This window comes from Larus michahellis, chromosome 23 (genome assembly GCF_964199755.1).
Source record: "Larus michahellis chromosome 23, bLarMic1.1, whole genome shotgun sequence".
NCBI classification, from domain to species: domain Eukaryota; kingdom Metazoa; phylum Chordata; class Aves; order Charadriiformes; family Laridae; genus Larus; species Larus michahellis.
Genome location: NC_133918.1, coordinates 4,013,695 through 4,030,226, shown reverse-complemented (window position 1 = coordinate 4,030,226; position 16,532 = coordinate 4,013,695). Strand labels below are relative to the sequence as shown.

The following is a 16,532-nucleotide window of genomic DNA, read 5'->3' as shown; positions in this document are numbered from 1 at the left end:
ATCTATTTTCAGCGCTCTAAGGCTCCCTTACTTGCAGAGTGAAAGGGGCTTCAGCTTATCCCATCTACTAGCTAAACAAGCTAACAGATCATGTTGGATATTGCCAATCCCTAATCCATCCGAAGACCGCTAATCTCTTCTCCGAGACCAAACTGTACGGCTCGCTTCCATTTAGACAGGGCAAGTCCTCACGGGTGCCGACGCTGCACCCGTCTTCGCTGAAGGCCAGAGCTGTGGGAAAGGGGCTGGGAAGGGTTCTCATGTACCTTGTGTGATGCAAAACAAAAGTAACAGAAAATTCAATAGAAAGATGGGTTTTTTCTTCCCAGAATCTCAGGGCTGTCCCTGCCACCACTTCATTGGTTTTTCATTTTTTCACTGGATGTAAAAGATGCAGTTATTGCACAAAGGCGGTTTTACTTTAAAGTGCAGTCAGTCTTAGCAACAGAGTAGAACGTGCTCTTGAATTCAAGAGAGCACAGCGTGAGAGGCTAATGCAGCCTTAAGGAACAAAACTGTACTTACCCGTGAGCCTGAAAAACTGGAAACCTCTTTTCTGGGACACTGTCCAGCATCTCCTGCATCCCACACACACAGTACTCCATCACCATATACGTGAAGGCAGAGTTAAGGAAGCTTCAAGGTTAAACACTTCAGGCCGATGCCGTGCGAGGGCCGCAGCCCCGTTCCAGTGCCCCTGGAGAGCTGCTGCTGCCCAGGCACTGGAGAGGCAGAGCCCGAGCGGTGCTGCTCCTCCCGAGGCAGCCACCTTCCTCCAGCCGCCTAACAGGAGGGGGCACAGACCCCACCAGAGGATTCTTCTGCTTAATGACCAGCTGCGACTCTGTGATCAGACCTGTAACAGGAAGCGAACTCCACAGAAATTAAGCTGGAGATCTCACAAGCGTGATAGAAATACAATCGTATTCTGAAGCGCCTACGAAAAGTTGGTAACCTCCCTGGCAGAAGAGCCGGAGGCTGTAGCATATTCCCCCAGCACCCTGGCTGCTCTGCACTTGACATGGCAGCGAGCTCCCATCGCCTAGCCCCAAGTTTCTGTTATTCCTAATTTCCTGTCTCCAAACGATACGGCTGCGTGCACTATTGAACAGCCGCTGCTTACCCCCATCCCCACGGCAGTATTTCAGCAGCAGGAGAAAGGATCCCTAGAGAGCTGGAAAGCTTTTCTGAAACAGCACGGATAAAAAAAGTCACAACAGAATGCCAAGAACTGGTGGCACTTTTTAGCATTTGTTTCCTTGCAGCATATTCTAGTTTTCATCTCGTTTATGCTGGGGCCAAACAACGGAAGCTACACAAGCGCCTAAAGCAATAACTGCCTCCCTTTCCCTCCTCTCCAGGGGCTTCTAAAGGCAGCCTGTGCCCAGAGGGGCTCGCAAGAACAGGCCCTGAGACATCTGGTGGCTTTGCCAAGGGAGTGCACCTTCGAGAGAGGGCAGGGAAGAGCAGGACTGCCGGGCAGCCCATCTTCTCCAGCAGCACAACGCGTTTCTTTGGTCCCTCTAATTATTCCTGGCAGATGCCTTCTTAACCTAAGCCTAAAATAAGTTGCTTATGTCCCAGGATGCCATCTTAACTCTTGAGGCAGGAGAGGCTAAAGGGATGACCTGCGCTTTAAGTGGGATCTGCGCTAGAGATCACGTTGCCCTTTTGCAGCACATTCTATCCAGGAGCTCAAAACACTGCGCAAGCTCATTAAACTAGTGCTACGTTCCCCGTATGAGCTGCCCTTCAGAGGGATGCTAAAACACTAAGATTATATGATGGGCACAATGCCACCCAGGAAATCAGTAGAAGCAAGAATAGCAGGAAGAGCTCCCAAAATTCATTCCTACCGCTTCTTACTCTGGAAGAAATCTGTGAACTCACTTCTCTCACAGGGATGTGGAAGACACCAACTCTCTCACCTTCAAGAGAACAATACCGACAGCAGGTTACAGAGCCCAGCTCCCAGAAAGCAAAGCCCTGCTCCCGTCCTCATCTGCAAGGCACAGCCTGCCTCTGGTTTCATTAGCTGCCGGGCTGCTTTCACCCCTTCTTTTGGAACTGCTCCACCTCTGGCTGAGCAGCCGCACTGAGCACAAACTTTCCGGCTGGAGCAGATACGTTACAGGTGCCCCTGAGAAGACCAAGGCTCTCAATTCCTCTAATCAATAGGGTTCTGCTCCCACGCACAACCGCGCAGACTGGGAACTGTCGGAGAGGGTGCCAGCTGGGACGCTGCTTATTGAACTGGGTTTATTTTCTGCCTGGATTAGTTCTCCATTCATCACCAGCTCTGCATTCCCAGCCACAGCAGGTCACCAAAGCAGCCCATTAAATACTAAACGTAGTTGATATTTTTAATCGAGTTGTCGCAGCTTTCCCTTTCCCAATGAAAATCACTGCAGGCTTTGACTAGGCAGGTAAGTTGTTAAAACACTGTCTTCCCAGTTCACTTCTATCAGCAACAGAAACTCGGGCGAGAAGAAAATCCTCCCTTCTTCTACAGGTCCAGTTTCAAATGCCACAATGGTCATTCTGGAAACGAGGACTTTCCTGTTATTAGTAAGGGGGGGAAGCCGACATCCCTCCCTTATACCCCACTCAACTTTCACCTTGCATGGCTTCTTGCAAGGCATGTCCATGACTGTGCAGCGCGATGCGTAAGGGAACTGACCTACCGAGAAGCCAGCCCAAAAGCAGACGTTACTTCTCAGCTGGATCTGTTCCCAAACCCGTCTACCACATGGCTGCACAAGCGTTTGTACTGCCCCATCCTCGGACACGCTGCACAGGCACCGGCGGTGCCAGCAGGAAGCTGGAGAAAGGTCAAGCAAGAAAATGATCACGCACGAATTCCCACTCCCAGCCCCAGGAAAAACTGGAAACTTCTCCAGCTGCTGCCACTCACATGCACAGAGTAAGCACTTATAGAAACAAACTTTCTGAGAGCATAGAAGCAGATAAAAATAGCAAAGTCAAGCTATACTTGCAAGCGGAATGTACCGAAAAACACTTTGTTCTTTTTCAACCGCTACTGTTCACAAAGTAACACAAGGAACACCCTCCCTGGCTTAGAGGGGTGACTTTTCGGAATGCCCATTTTGGGTTGTCATCACCTGTTACCGACACACGAGGTCTCTCTCGGGCTCTTTTTCCCCACGCTTCTCCTCCAGCAGCCCAGCTCCTCGCTAATTAAATGGTATCTTTCTATAGACAGTAATTGAGTTGCAGTCCCTTCGGCCTGTTAAGGCTAAGAAACACAAGCAAAAGTTGTCACGCTTTTTTATACTAATGATTTGGTCGCAGAGTATTTGATCTAATTAAAGCACACAATTAAATTACCCATTTTCTGAAGTACTGTAATTGGAACAGTATTTAGAAAACACCGTCAAAAAGAAAAGCGACCATTTATAACGTGTACGTCAACAGATCAGCTCAATAAACTTACAAACCGGTTCAAGTCAAAGCGCACCCAAAGTGCGGCAGGCTCATTAGAAATCCAGCTACTCCCTTGAAGTTAAGGCGTGTAATTAGTGGGGTTAGCGTCTGCGCGCACCTGGGGGGGACACAGTGCACTGGAATAACTCGTTCAAGTCTGAAAGACGCGCCGAGATCCCAAGCCACAGCTTTGGTTCGAGAACGGAACAGTTCAGTCTCAAGAAGCCGGGCTGTAGGAACAATGTGCTTTCAGCCTCTCCCGACCGTTACGCGCTTTAGGTCACTTATAACACTGTCCCTAGGGACTTTCAGACAGCAGAGCAGAGGAGGCTTGGGCAGGCTCGGGAGCTCATCTGATCTCCTTAGGGATAACCAGCAAAGCACAGCAACTGCCCCCAGAAAAGGCAGCGCCGCAGCAGGACAGACCCCCCCAAAAAGAAGGAGAGCCAGAGGCATCCGGAGGCCAGCAAACGAGTAGATTTTTTTCTTCTTTTAGGTTATTCTTACCTAAACCATTGCCAAGGACTTAAAGGAAAAAGCATTACAAAAATTGATTTCACATAACGTAGACAATAAAAGGTCCATCTTCAGGGGAAAAAGTACTAACATACACCACAGCTAGGACAGGAGGTTAGAAATGAGAAGTCCACAGCTCCTTTTTCATCTCCGAGTTGCTGAGTTTCATCTCGGAGGTCACACAATAAATAAAACACAGTGTTTGAGGGTCAGTTCTCCCCCACCCCAGCCCTGCGTCTCTAACCTGGGGACAGTATTTCGTTTCCTAACTGGGAAACTGGGAAGCTTCAGAAAACGTACTTGTGTGGAAAGTATTCCAGACATGCAGTATGTTTAATACCAGTGAAAGCAATTTTGAGCTTAAGAAGCGTTCAAAAGGGCCTTAACAAAAGCAGAACTATAATGATTCAGCACTATAGCAGAGAACAAGGGGCATTCAAACCTTATTAACAACTGCGTGAAAAAAGGATATATTTTCTGCTTCTCTTCGTTGTATAATACATCTACCAACTGGATAACGTTTTTGTGCCGTAATCGTCGCAGGAGCTGAATTTCCCTGCAGGAAGAGAAAAGGGAAAAAGTTAAGTTTCAAAAGCCTATTTCCTCACTATGGAATGAAATTAATGTTTTCTAAATCGCATGGATTTTAAAGACACTTCGAACCGCATTAGTCCCAGCTGCTTCACCTAAGACTACGCATGCACGCTCTTTGACAGAAGGTCCTGTGTGTTCTTCAATTCATTAGTCCAAGGTTAGACCATGAAAATACTCGCCGGTCGCCGACCAGGACTAGGAACAAGTACCCTTTCAGCCAACACTACACAGCCAGTCGGTTTTCTCCGGGCTGGAATTTTAGTCCATCGGTAAACAACAGCAGGAGAACTACTCTCAAGGAGCAACCTACCTTTGTGCCGGACATGAAACTGGTCATAAGAATGCCCTGTGCCGACGCTTTGGTGCCATTCCACACAGGCTGTGTTACTGCTGCTAATATAAAGTTTTATCCTGCACCCCAGTGTAAGCTTTATTCCGGTTTTATCCGTGAAATCTGCACAGCGCGCCCCTTTAGCTATTTGACCGGTCGCCAGCCAAACAGCCCCATTCAGAGCGAGCAGGAACAAGACAATGGCACGCTTGATCAGAAGCGGTGCATCAAGCTGCGCCAACCCGCAGAAAACATCTCCTGGTGAGATCCCGCCGGACCCTCAGCCACCCGGCTGCGGAAAGAAAAGGCAGCCTGAGGACACGTTCTGCAAAGCCCCTGCCTCCGCGAGAGACATTGGAGCAGCAACCAACCTCCTCCTCCCCCCTACACACAACAGGGGTCTACAGCGTCCCCTGCGGTCCCCGTCTCAGGTCACGTCCTGCCCCGTGGCCCTGGGCAGCATTCCCAGTTGAAGCTAGCGCTGGCTAAAGGAAAGCTATCATTGGAGCTGAACCGCTGCCCTGGCAGGTCAAACCGACCCTGCCTTGCTCCACATGTCAAAGGTGCAGCTTTACCAGCTTCCCTCCAATTCCAGCTTTTCAACTTCAGCTTGGGCTGTCGGGAGCTTGGCTCGCTCTCAGGCTCTTCAGCCAAACCCCTGGAGGTGCGCTACATTCCTGTTTACCACGATATCTAGGACAGTCACTTCCAAGACAAACCTTTTATGTTTGCACTTTGTGCTTCCTTATATGTAAGTGTCATCCCTAGCTACAAGAGCAGAAATAAATTCACCTGGGCTTCCAGTCTTCATACTTCAGGGGATGTTCTTGATGGGCAGGGTGACCAGGAACAACCCCCAGACGTCAGCGTACGCAGGGTGTGCGGTGGGGGGCTCCTCTTGTCACAGGCAGGCAGTGCCCGGGGGCAAAAGCAGCAGAGCAGTTAACATGCTACAGGCCGTTTCAGCACAAATCCTGTTATTTAACTGGGAAGCAACTGGGATATTGGCGACTTGCCATATAAAGAAATAAATGTTTCTGTACCTAACAGGCAATTCCCTGGGATAGTTGTTGTATTGTGAATGGACAGAAGTCATTTAAACATAAATAGAAAAACATCAGAAACTGACTAAACTGCTAAAGACATCAAGGAATGAAAATAAATTGGTTTTTTATTATACCACGTGAAATTCACACACAGAGGGGCAGAACATGATTTTCTATAGAACACAAAGTACAGAAAACCTGAGAGGTTCCTCCCTAGGAGGGAAAACCCAGTGTATCTCCCCCGGCATCGCATCCCGCTCTGCGGTGGGAAAGGGAAGACAGCCAAGGCTGCCAGAGGGGCAGCGAGTCCCTGGTGATCCCCACCCGAGAAGCCCTGCACCAAAAGCCTCCCATAGCGGACGTCAGAGCTGAGGGATGGAGGAAATCCGGAGAGGTTCCAGGTGGGAGATGACAACGGCCTCCGGGCAGCCCCACACCAATGCCTCAACATTAGTCTCAAGAATGAGTCGAAAGCAGGAATTCTGGCTAATAACTCAATTTCTTCCAAACTTTAGTCCTAACTTAACTTGACTGAACAGTTCAGAGATCTGAACCGAATCCTCTGTTTGTGGAGGATAAATAATGTAAAACTGAGTGAGGAAACATCCTCAGCTGTGAAAATGGCCTCTTGTATGATACCTCATATCAGCTGGTTTGATCTTGTCTCTTGGGATTCTGTACTGTGCCCCAAACCATATTTTAGTGTCTTTTGCATTAAACTGCAAAATCCCACTGGATGCCAGCTGTGAAGAGGAGAAACAAGAGGATCAGGCCGGTCAGGTCAGGGTGGTTCTGGCAGGGCAGATTCTGCCCTTCGCTTGTTCTGCTGCTGCTCGATTCCAGGCCTGCGCTAAACTGCACATAAACCATAAACTCTTCTCTCCAGCGCTCCCTTCTCTTGCCGTTTGGTAAAGCCGCTTTAAGAAGCGCCGTTACATTTCAAGAGATCGGACTCTTGAAAGCAGCACTACAAGGAAGTCGGAGCACAGCTTGGGAAGCAGGAGCCCCTGCCCAAACACATGCCAAGACACTCCGAAAGCCACTCACCCCTTGCCTGCACAATTAGCCGGCCTCCAATAACGAGCTGTGGCCAGTACAAAGGCTTGTTGATGCATCACATCTGATTAACAAGCCAGTAACTGCTCCTCGGAAAGGCTCCCAAGCTGCAGGAACGCAAGCAGGTTTTTAAAGACCTTTTAAGGATCCCTGACCAAGTAGCATTACTTCACTAGCAAAGGTCAGGCCAGGCCACTCTCCCTTTTAGCATATATGGCTTTTTAAAAAAAAAAAAAAAGTTAGGATAGCTCCACAGAAACCTAGGATAACAAGGCAAAGCTCAAAAGAGTGTTTAGTTTAAATGGCAGACAGATTTGCAAAGTGATGCAGCCGCTCTAATTATAGTAATGACCAAAAGGCTGAAGTGGATTAAATTAGCATAGAAACTGCAGCCAGCATTAGTGTAGGTCTAAGAAGTTTCTGCATAATGAAGAGAGACGGGCTGAGTGCTCAGACCAAGCCGGCGAGAGAGAGTGAGCACACACACTTATTTAAATAAGACAACTTCGCTGGGAAGGCAAAGCAAGCTTCCAATATTAGGAACACGTCTAAAATCCTGATCCCAACAGCTCATTCCCTGTAATACGGCTTGGAAGCACAAATACCAATTCCTTCCACCTCTAACGGACTAATAAATATTTCATATTTCTGTAATGATTTCCCCCCCCCCGCCCCAGGAGGACTTTGCGAACCAATCCAAAATGCCAGTGAAGCGCACCCACCTCTGGGGCAGAGGCCGAGCAGCCCATTTCCCAGAGGGAAGATTACTTCTATTTATAGCTACTCTCGCATTCTAGAACGACGGAGGAGCAGAGACGGCCAGACCAGTCACCTCCCATTCCATTTCACTTTCCAAACTTCACCGAGTCAGAGAACACAGGTGCTCACCTCGTCAGAAGGTGCCTAAATTGACTTTTTTTTTTTTTTTTTTTTTCAAAATTGACATTAAAAAGAGTCCGCCCCCCATCCCCCCTCCCAGCCCACTGTTTGCTTTGCAATTCACCTGCACAAGAGCATCTGGACCAGCAGCCCCGGGGACGAGAGCTCTGCGGGACCAGGGTGTCTGTCCCTCCTCTCCACCACAGCACAGGGGCTCCCTGCCTGTCCCACACCAGCCCACATTTTCAGGATACCTTCCCAGCTGCGGCAACTTCACCTCCTTTCCTCCCTACCTCTAAAATTTCAATCACAACACTTGCTTTTGCAACGATGCCTCTCCCCAGCACAGCGGGAGAGGGGGTTCTGTGCTCTCCACAGCATGGTAACGGCCTCCACCCCCGTCCTACTCAACACCACTCTTACGTGGCCAGAACAGGCTCCACTATGGAATTCTGTTTCTAGTTTTCCAGATTAAAAAGCCCTCAAGTGTGCGACCTGACAGACTGTCAGAGTTTGGGGCCTGCTCCAAAGTATAACCATCTCAGAGGAAGGAGAGAAGAGAAAAGACCAAATTGGCAGTTTCTCTGGGGCTCTGTCAGACCCATTACGCTCACCCTGAGAGATTAAGGCTTATCCCTAGCAAGGTACCTTGCTCGGCCACATAACGGGGGAGTGGTGTCGCTCAGAACTGTACACAGCACAGCTGCCTACTTGTGCCATGTGCTACGCGACTCTGGGAGATGCCAAGGATAACCCGGAAAGACAAAGTTCTTCCCTGGAGCATTCCAGTAAGAGCACACCTTCACCGTAAGATTCAGCTTTCTTTCGGCGGTTTCAAGCCTTAGTTTCATCAAAGCCGTTCTCGCTCAAATAAAAATGAGCAATACAGCCAAAAGATTCATTCCCTTCCTTTGGTTCTTCCTAAGTTTTTAGGATTTTACTGGAGACACGTGATGGCGAGCCTTTTCCACACTACCTACCGGACCAGAGCACATGTCAGGAGCGAGGGTTTGCAGCAGGTCTGCAGCGAGAGCCTTCGGCCTTACCCTCACCCACTCCTCTCCTCTCCGGCACACAGCCGTGGCCCATCCAAGCCCTCTCCCTACGGCACACGGCACTGGCACAGCTCCACCGCGGCGCTGGTGCCACAGCCAAGGGCTGGGAGATGCGCACAGAGAACAGCTCCATATGCCAGCTCTGGCACGTACCCTGAATCCACTAACACCATGCCTGCAAATTGCTACAAAGGACTCCAGAATCACGCGTTTGGTCTTTACGCAACCAAACAACTACATTATGTATTTATTTAGATTGATTTTTGTAATCCTATATAGCCAAAGCAAATTTTAATTACACATATATGCCACAAAGCAGATTAACTTCTTTAATGTCTAGCTCGTGAGCAGCTTTTTCCTGTTTGTTTCACCTAAAATGCTGCCCTGCGCTCGCAAGGATGCAACTTGTTGTTTTCCCCGACATGGGAAGCTGCACCTCTTCGCTCCCAGGAGCACGAGTGGTGTTTCAGATAAGAGACGGGGCAGAGCACTTCGTTTTTCCTTCTTCAGAGCAAGCGTTACCCATCTGAACGTGCACCTGCCGTGGGGAGGGGCCGACGTCACGATGTGTTGATGAATCCAGTGCTGATCTACTTCGTCCAAGTTTTAGTTTCCAAACGGTTCTTCCCCAGCCGTTACCCAAAACGATGCTGTGAGCACTACAGCATCTCCTCCGCGCTCCCGCTGCCTCTCCCTCCCCTGAGGATGCATCACGCCGAGACGCAGAAACAGCCCCCATGGTCCCCACACCGCGTCCCTGCGCCCAGGAGCCCCCGAGATGTCAAACGCCGCCGAGGCGGATCAGCGCGAACCCTCTGCCACCAAACGGGGATCTGAACCCTGCAGGAGCCGACAGCTTTACCCAGCACAGCCCCCCGCGCTCTTCTACCGATTCCAGTTTCCAACATTTCACACGGGACCCGAGCACAGAAAGGCAGAGCCACCCAGTTCCGCGCACAGACCGTTTCGGTTCGGAGGGACAGGAAATCGGATGAGTCAGCTCCAGCCCATCTCGTCTAAAGCACACGCCTCGGTGGCTCACGACGAGTCCTTCCTTCGGCAGAACCGTCCATGTTCTGAGGCGCGAGACTCCTCCTTTGCAGACCCAAGGAGCAAACTGTCAAAGTACAGGCCTACCACAGATTTTACAGCTCCGAGGAATCCTAATGAGCATATATTCAAATCTAAGTAATCACTGAGCACGGTAAGTACAGTACAAGACACTTGGGATACGCAAAGAAAGTCCCAAACACTTAATTAAAATGTGAGGCTATTAGCACACAGTTTTATTAAACTTGTGCTGCTAGAGACAAATAGTCTTCCAAATTTTCTTTCATCTTTTTGGCAATCCTACTAAACTCATTTTTTGTATTAACTGGAAGCAGTAATTAGCCATAGTATTGCCTGGTCGACTAAGCCACCCCAACCTTTCTCAAAAGTGACTGAAGAGAAATGAAGATTCCCCAGACTGATTTAGGGAAACGCGTGTCTTGTGAGTTTAAACCCTCAGCATCCTCACCAGGATTCACAGATCCTTAAGGGCTCATTTTTCAGGGGGCAGAACTGGGGTATTTTAGGGTAGGGAAGAATCACTCAATTTTATAAGTCTCAAGCATATTTCAGGCATAATTTCTAGGTCCCCGGAACTCTGTCGCTGCACCAAGAGACAGGGCTGGGGCCGCGGGATGACGTTAGGGGTCACGCAGAAGCGGCACCAACAGCCAGAGCTCCCCACGTTGTGACCCCAGCCCCACGAACCCAGGGGCCCCAAGCGCGGCACAGATGTGTACGGTCCCCCTCCGCTCATCCTTCCTCTGCTCTCCCTTGCTGTCGTTACTCCCTCTATATTACTCGCTCACGTAATTACCCAAGGGCCAAACAGTCTAGGAACTGTTTTCTAGGGAATTTCTTTGACGACACCAGCGTCAAAGTGTCGACACAACCATCAACGCGAGTTTCATCTTCGCCACAGCAGCAGCGACGCCGAAGCATCCTGTGCTAATGGCAGAGGCACAAGCCCGTTGCAATAATTCATTTATGCCCGTCAAACACACCAAAGCACATACGTAGCTTTTTCCTGTATGGTGAGAAATGCTGGGGACCACTTCAGTAGGAACAGGCAACGTCCTTGCAGTTAAGAGAAAAACGGCACGAGGTATTTTGAGACTGAAATAGCAAACGGGCACTTCCAAGAGATAAGCACTTTCAAACCAAGCCTGAGCACCCGCCTGAATTGCCCAGACCCTCTGCCAGAGCACTTTCAACACCTAAACAAAGAAATTACCTCCCAGAGAGCAGACTAAGAGTAAGACGTCATGCGGCGACCCTACAGCAGAGAAAACAATTCCCCAGGGATTCAGAAGACTCTCACACCTGACCATTTCACCTGCCATGGAAGCGCTCTCTGCTCGCACAACCCCCCTGGGGGCACCGGCAGGGAGAGGGAGCACCAAGCCGGGGGCTAGTGCTGGTGGCAGATGAAAAGGTTTTTAATCTCAAAGGGCACCAACTGAAGTTGGGATGTTTACAAAGATTAGACAACTAATCACAACCATCTCTCGCGTGTACTGAGCTGCAGACATCCTTGTCTCGATAAGGACGCAAGCGGGAGGGGAAGCAGGCCTCACTACCCCAGGAATTACGTATTTACTCATTGCTTCACTTATTAGTAGCTCTCAAGAAAGTATAAGCTAATGGTGCGATCCAGACCACAATCTGATTTGCTGTTCCATCACACGTGAGTAGTTTGCCGGGTATAAACCACTCAAAGCTGCTCAAACGCAGTTGGAGAAAGTGAAGTTGTAATGGAGTCCGGCCAAGCAACGTGACATTAAAAACCAACATGTTCGCAGAGCACTTTCCAGCGCTACCTGGAAATACAGCGACGGTTTGCTCCCCCTGTCCGTACTGACCGGTCAAACCACGCAGGTTTGATGACAGATCTCACCACAACAGGTTTATTCAGAGAGGAGACAGCTTCCGCTGCCTCTCACAGTCAGCAGCGCCGAAGGGTTTTGATTAGGTCGAATTTCCGTGGGTACCGCAAAAATACAACATTTTGCCTTAAAAAAAAAAAAAATCCCCACTGAAGTAGCAGATAAAGCAAACGAATAGAGGGACAAAGAGAAAAGGACAAGGTGACAAAAATAGGAACTCGAACTAAAGTAAACCCTCGTTACAAGACAACATCTAAGATCTGCCTCGGTGTTTTGAAGCAGGTGCGGGCTGAGCCAGAAAAACATCCCCAGCAAAACCGAGCGGTGCTTGGCCGCTCTGCTTTAATAACTAACCTTAATGAAACCAAACAAGACATTCACAGACAGGCTCTGCGCATGAATAAAACTTCTCCAGGGTTCACTCCAGGGCGCAGGGCCATTACCATGGCTCTGATATCGGGAAACTCTCCCAAGTAGCTGGCAAGTCCTTTTTCACTAAGAGGGGGGGGAAATTTAAATTTTCGCTAAGGAGGAAACAATCTCCTCAAGCGGGAGCTCTTGATGTAACTGAAGGAGGGGCAAGGGTGGAAAGGGACACTCCATGCCTTTACCAGAAAAACAAGGAACATTTCATTACATATTAACCAACAGTTTATTCTGATTGTGAACTTGAGCCAGCAAAGGAGAGAAAGGGAGGTCCTGGCATGAGGATTTGTGACTATTCCGTAGCTAAGTCTGTCACTGAAGGTTAGAAGGCAAACTTAAACAGCTCACTGACACAAGTCCCAGTACAGGATGTGAAATATCTCGCAGCTGAGCTCGGAAACTCAGACCAAACTGAGAAACAGAAACAAGACTCCACTAGGTCAGGGCTCACCCTCAGCACGGCGCAGCTAGAGACGCAACGCAAGAGTCTTCCAAACATCTCGCAAAGTTTTTCCCTCCCACTACGAGATAACCCCTTGCAAATAGTTTGTTTTGGAGGCAGACGGCTCCCCTCCGCAGCAGATAAACAACGATCTCGCAGGGCTGGGACAAACAGAAAACGCAGCGGGCCCCCGACGTCCCCGTGAGCGGAGCACGGCCCCAAGAAAAGGGAAAGTTTCGTACACCCAGCCCTACAGACGAAGCATTAACACCAGGCTTCTCCCACAGTTAATTTTAATTAGTTACTTGTGCCCTGACTAATCAGTATGTAACTGGCACTTTGAAAGCTTCCAAGCACAGATCTTGAGTCACCGAAATAAAAAAGGTTGACAACCCTTGTCCCCATTTTACAGCTGCAGAAATCGACTGAAAAGAGCCTTGAATTACTTCCCAAACTCGTTAGCCAGAAGTGAAACCAAGAATAAACTCCAAGATCTCCCATACCCACTGGGTGCACCATCCATCGGATCACGTTCCAGGCACCTACTACACGGGTGGGAGCAGTAATTGCCACCCCAAGGAGCTCGAGAGCCACACGCCCCCAGACGGGTACACAAATAACGAAGAACACAAGGACACAACGTGTGTTTCCGCACTCCCCGCACCGCCGCCTCCCACCTTTCCTCGCCAACAGCACCAGAGTTTACCTCTTCAAGGCGAAACCTTAAAGAGGAATTTCTTTGAAAAACACTATTTTATTCGTTAAGCGATACTGTTTAAAATAGTGGCATGTTATGGGCCGTCTGTTCAGGCAGACCTGCCTCCCTGGCCCTCGAGAGCCAGCTCCCTTCCCTGCTCCAGCCTCGACCAGAGCGCTGGCTGCGGTTCAATGGTAAAGACATTCCCGAATACCTACGGTTTAGGGAGCACTTCCACAGCAGAAGGCCCTGTTGTTACTTAAAATGATACAGAACTTCAGCTGGAAAACAACAACAAAGTTTAACCCCCTCAGTTCCCAGCTCCCGGAAATATTTACTCACTTTTTCACATTTGCCTCCCCGTTGGGAATTCTGCGTAGCTTCTTCTTCTTCAGTATTTTCACAGCTCTCCTGCAGAGGGTTTCAGAGTCCAACATCTCCTTGACTTTGCCGTAAGACCCTTCTCCAAGTAAGTCTCCCATCAGGTATTTGCCAATGAGCTTGGCCCTTTTCCGCCGTGGCTGGTAAATGACCTCCGTAGAGTCGATGCGATGGATAAAAGTGTCCATCCCCACAGACATCAGCTCGCTCTCCGCAAACATGCCCAGCTGCTGTGGCTCCTGCATATCCATCCTGGATTAAGTTCCTTAACCTGTTTTCCTTAAGCGCTCAGGGTTTTAATCCTGTTTGTTAGTTTCCAACACTCCCTTTTACTCCTTCTTGAAAAAAAATATCCAGAAGATTGTACAAACATGAACAACAAAAAAAAAAACAACCAACAAAACAAAAAACCAAAACAAACCTATGAGCTGCTTCCAGCTCAATCGGATGCTAAAAGATCCAGGCCTGGCTCCAGTAACACAATGTCTTTTAAAAAGAATATATACCTTTGACCAGATACACTCGGTTTGGGACTTGCTTTGCTTCCGACCTGGTCCCACTGCTAGGGTTCTTCCAAGTCAACTTGGCCTTTAACTTGGCCCAGTTTGATTCTTAAGTGCTAGGTCATCCTCCGGGACTTTAGGCCACCATGTAAAAACAGACAACAGCCAAGTCCCTTTCGTGACTTTCCATTCCTAGTAGCGCATAGTCACCGACTCCAGACGGGGTGGCAGGGGAAGCGTCTCTGCCCTGCGGTCCTCACCGTCCCGCTACGAGCGCAGATGGGGGCGGGCGGATGGGTTTCAGCCGTTTGGAAGCTGGAACCAAGTTTCTTTGAAGGAGTTTTCAGAAACAATTCTAGCGTCTTCGCTTTTCACGCCTACAAAAGTTTGAGGCCTTCGGTGCCTATCAAGATCTCCCAGGGGCATCCTTCAACCACCCGGATTCCGCCTGGCACATGATGTGTCACCACACGGGTCCGAGGTGTCAGCCGGTCTCAGACAAGGCAAAAACCTACCTCAGCTTTACCGACCCACCTTAAAACGGGAACAAGCAGGAGGAAGTAATTCTCTCTGCCCCGGCCCCAAACCGCCCCATTCCCCCCCGGCCCGGGCTGGTCGATGAGGGGATCCCCGGGCTTTCCCCCCCACACACACCCCCTTCACGGCCCTTCCCCGGGTGTCAGGGCCGGGAGGAAAACACCCGGCAACACAGCCACCACCCCCGGGGAGAGCGGGGAAGGGGCGAAAAGGGGATAAAACACTTTAAGTGCAACCGGACGAGCTACAGAGCCAGGAGTGAAGGGACCCCCCCAGGGGGCAGGCGGCCCCGGGCCCTCCCCGACCGCAGACCAGCTCCCCGCTCCCCCGGCTGGGCGGGGGGAGCCCGCCCGGGACGGGCCCTTCCCCCGCGGGTACCTCCGGCCGCTCCCTCAGCCCGGGGACCCCGCGGTCCAGTCGGGGGAGGGGGGCGGAGCGGCCTCGTCCCCCCTCCCCGCCGCCGGGCTCGGGAACCGGGCCGGCTCCCGGCGCCGCGCTCCCTCCCCCCGCGCTCCCCTCGCCTCAGGGGGAGCCCCGCCGGCCGCTGCCCCCGCTCTGCCACCGCGGCCCTGCCCGGGGACCCGCTCCCACCGCCCCCGTCAACCGTACAACCCCCACCGCCCCTTTACCCCTGCCGCAGCGCGCACGCCGCCGCCATTTTGTTTACCTCCCGCCCCCGCCCGGCCCCGCCGCGCTCCCGCCGCCGCCCCCCCGTCCCCGCACCCCGCACCTCCCTGGCGACCGACGTGCGCTCCCATTGGCCACGGCGCCGGCCCCGCCCCCCCGCACTCGCCCGCTGGTTGGCTGCGGCGGCGACCGGAGGGGGCGGAGCCGGCCGTGCGGCTTTCTCTTCCGGTTGGTTCGCCGCCTTTCCAACCCGCCCACCCACTCTGGCGAGCGGCGGGGCGATCTGATAGGTCGCGGGAGCTGTCCGTCACAGAAGGGGGCGGGGCTCGGCGGCGGCGGAGGGCAAAGGGCAGGGGGCGGAGGGCGAAGGGGAACCGGGTGCCATGGAGACGGGGCGCGGGGCCTGGCCCCGCCGCGTCTGCGATCGGGGCCTACCGGGGCCTGTCCCGCCGCGAGCGGGGCCTTCCACGCTTGGGCTGCCCGGCAGCGGCTCCAAGGCCGGTGTGAACCCGGCGCCTCCCCGGTCTCCCCTGCACCAGCTCCAGCTCTGTCCCAGCCGTCTCCACCCGGGGTAGGGCTGGGTGAGGAGCGGGCTCCAGCCTGGCCGGGGCAGGCGTCCGGGACACCCCTCCCCTCCCCGGTAGCTGCGGGCCCGGCCTGCCATGGCTGCCTGCTCCGGCCCCTTTTTCCCATCCTCCCCCCATTAAACATCAATTCTTTGGCGTCTCCTTCCTCCTGCGCCTCCCGTGGGTCCAGCACAGTTGGGGCTTCGGGTGAGGACATTCAGTCCCAAGGGGTGTTTTCATGCTCTGGGACAATAATAAATAACGGAGGGTAAATAAACCGGAACGTGGCTTTTATCTGTCACCCTCAGCGGCGATACAGGCAGAGGGAACGCTGCGGCGGCCTCTGAAGTGACGCCAGCGCTGGGCTGGGAGGCAGCATCTGTTTTCTCTCCGCTGCGCGATGTCAACGCGGGCACCGAAGTCTCCTGTTTCCGATCGAAAACACAGGTGGGGAAGGGTTTCCATCCAGTCAAACACAGCACTTGTGCTGCCCCCG

At 51.6% G+C, this 16,532-nt stretch overlaps 1 protein-coding gene across 4 annotated transcripts in view; it reads right to left on the bottom strand.

The window, feature by feature from the left end:
- The window catches only part of STK11 (serine/threonine kinase 11), a 43,955-nt gene extending 28,335 nt beyond the window's left edge, over positions 1–15,620 (bottom strand). The window contains exons 1-4 of one of the 4 annotated variants that reach the window (XM_074565507.1): positions 15,574–15,620; positions 13,765–14,840; positions 4,433–4,516; positions 526–615 (exon numbers count right to left, since the gene is read on the bottom strand). In XM_074565507.1, the coding sequence (XP_074421608.1) occupies positions 526–615; positions 4,433–4,516; positions 13,765–14,054 (464 nt within the window). In that variant the 5' untranslated portion in view covers positions 14,055–14,840; positions 15,574–15,620. Of the gene's footprint in view, positions 1–525; positions 616–4,432; positions 4,517–13,764; positions 15,427–15,472; positions 15,532–15,573 lie in introns of those variants that run through there. The other 3 variants (XM_074565504.1, XM_074565508.1, XM_074565506.1) reach the window with 3 other exon arrangements.
- Between the last annotated feature and the right edge of the window lie 912 nt (positions 15,621–16,532).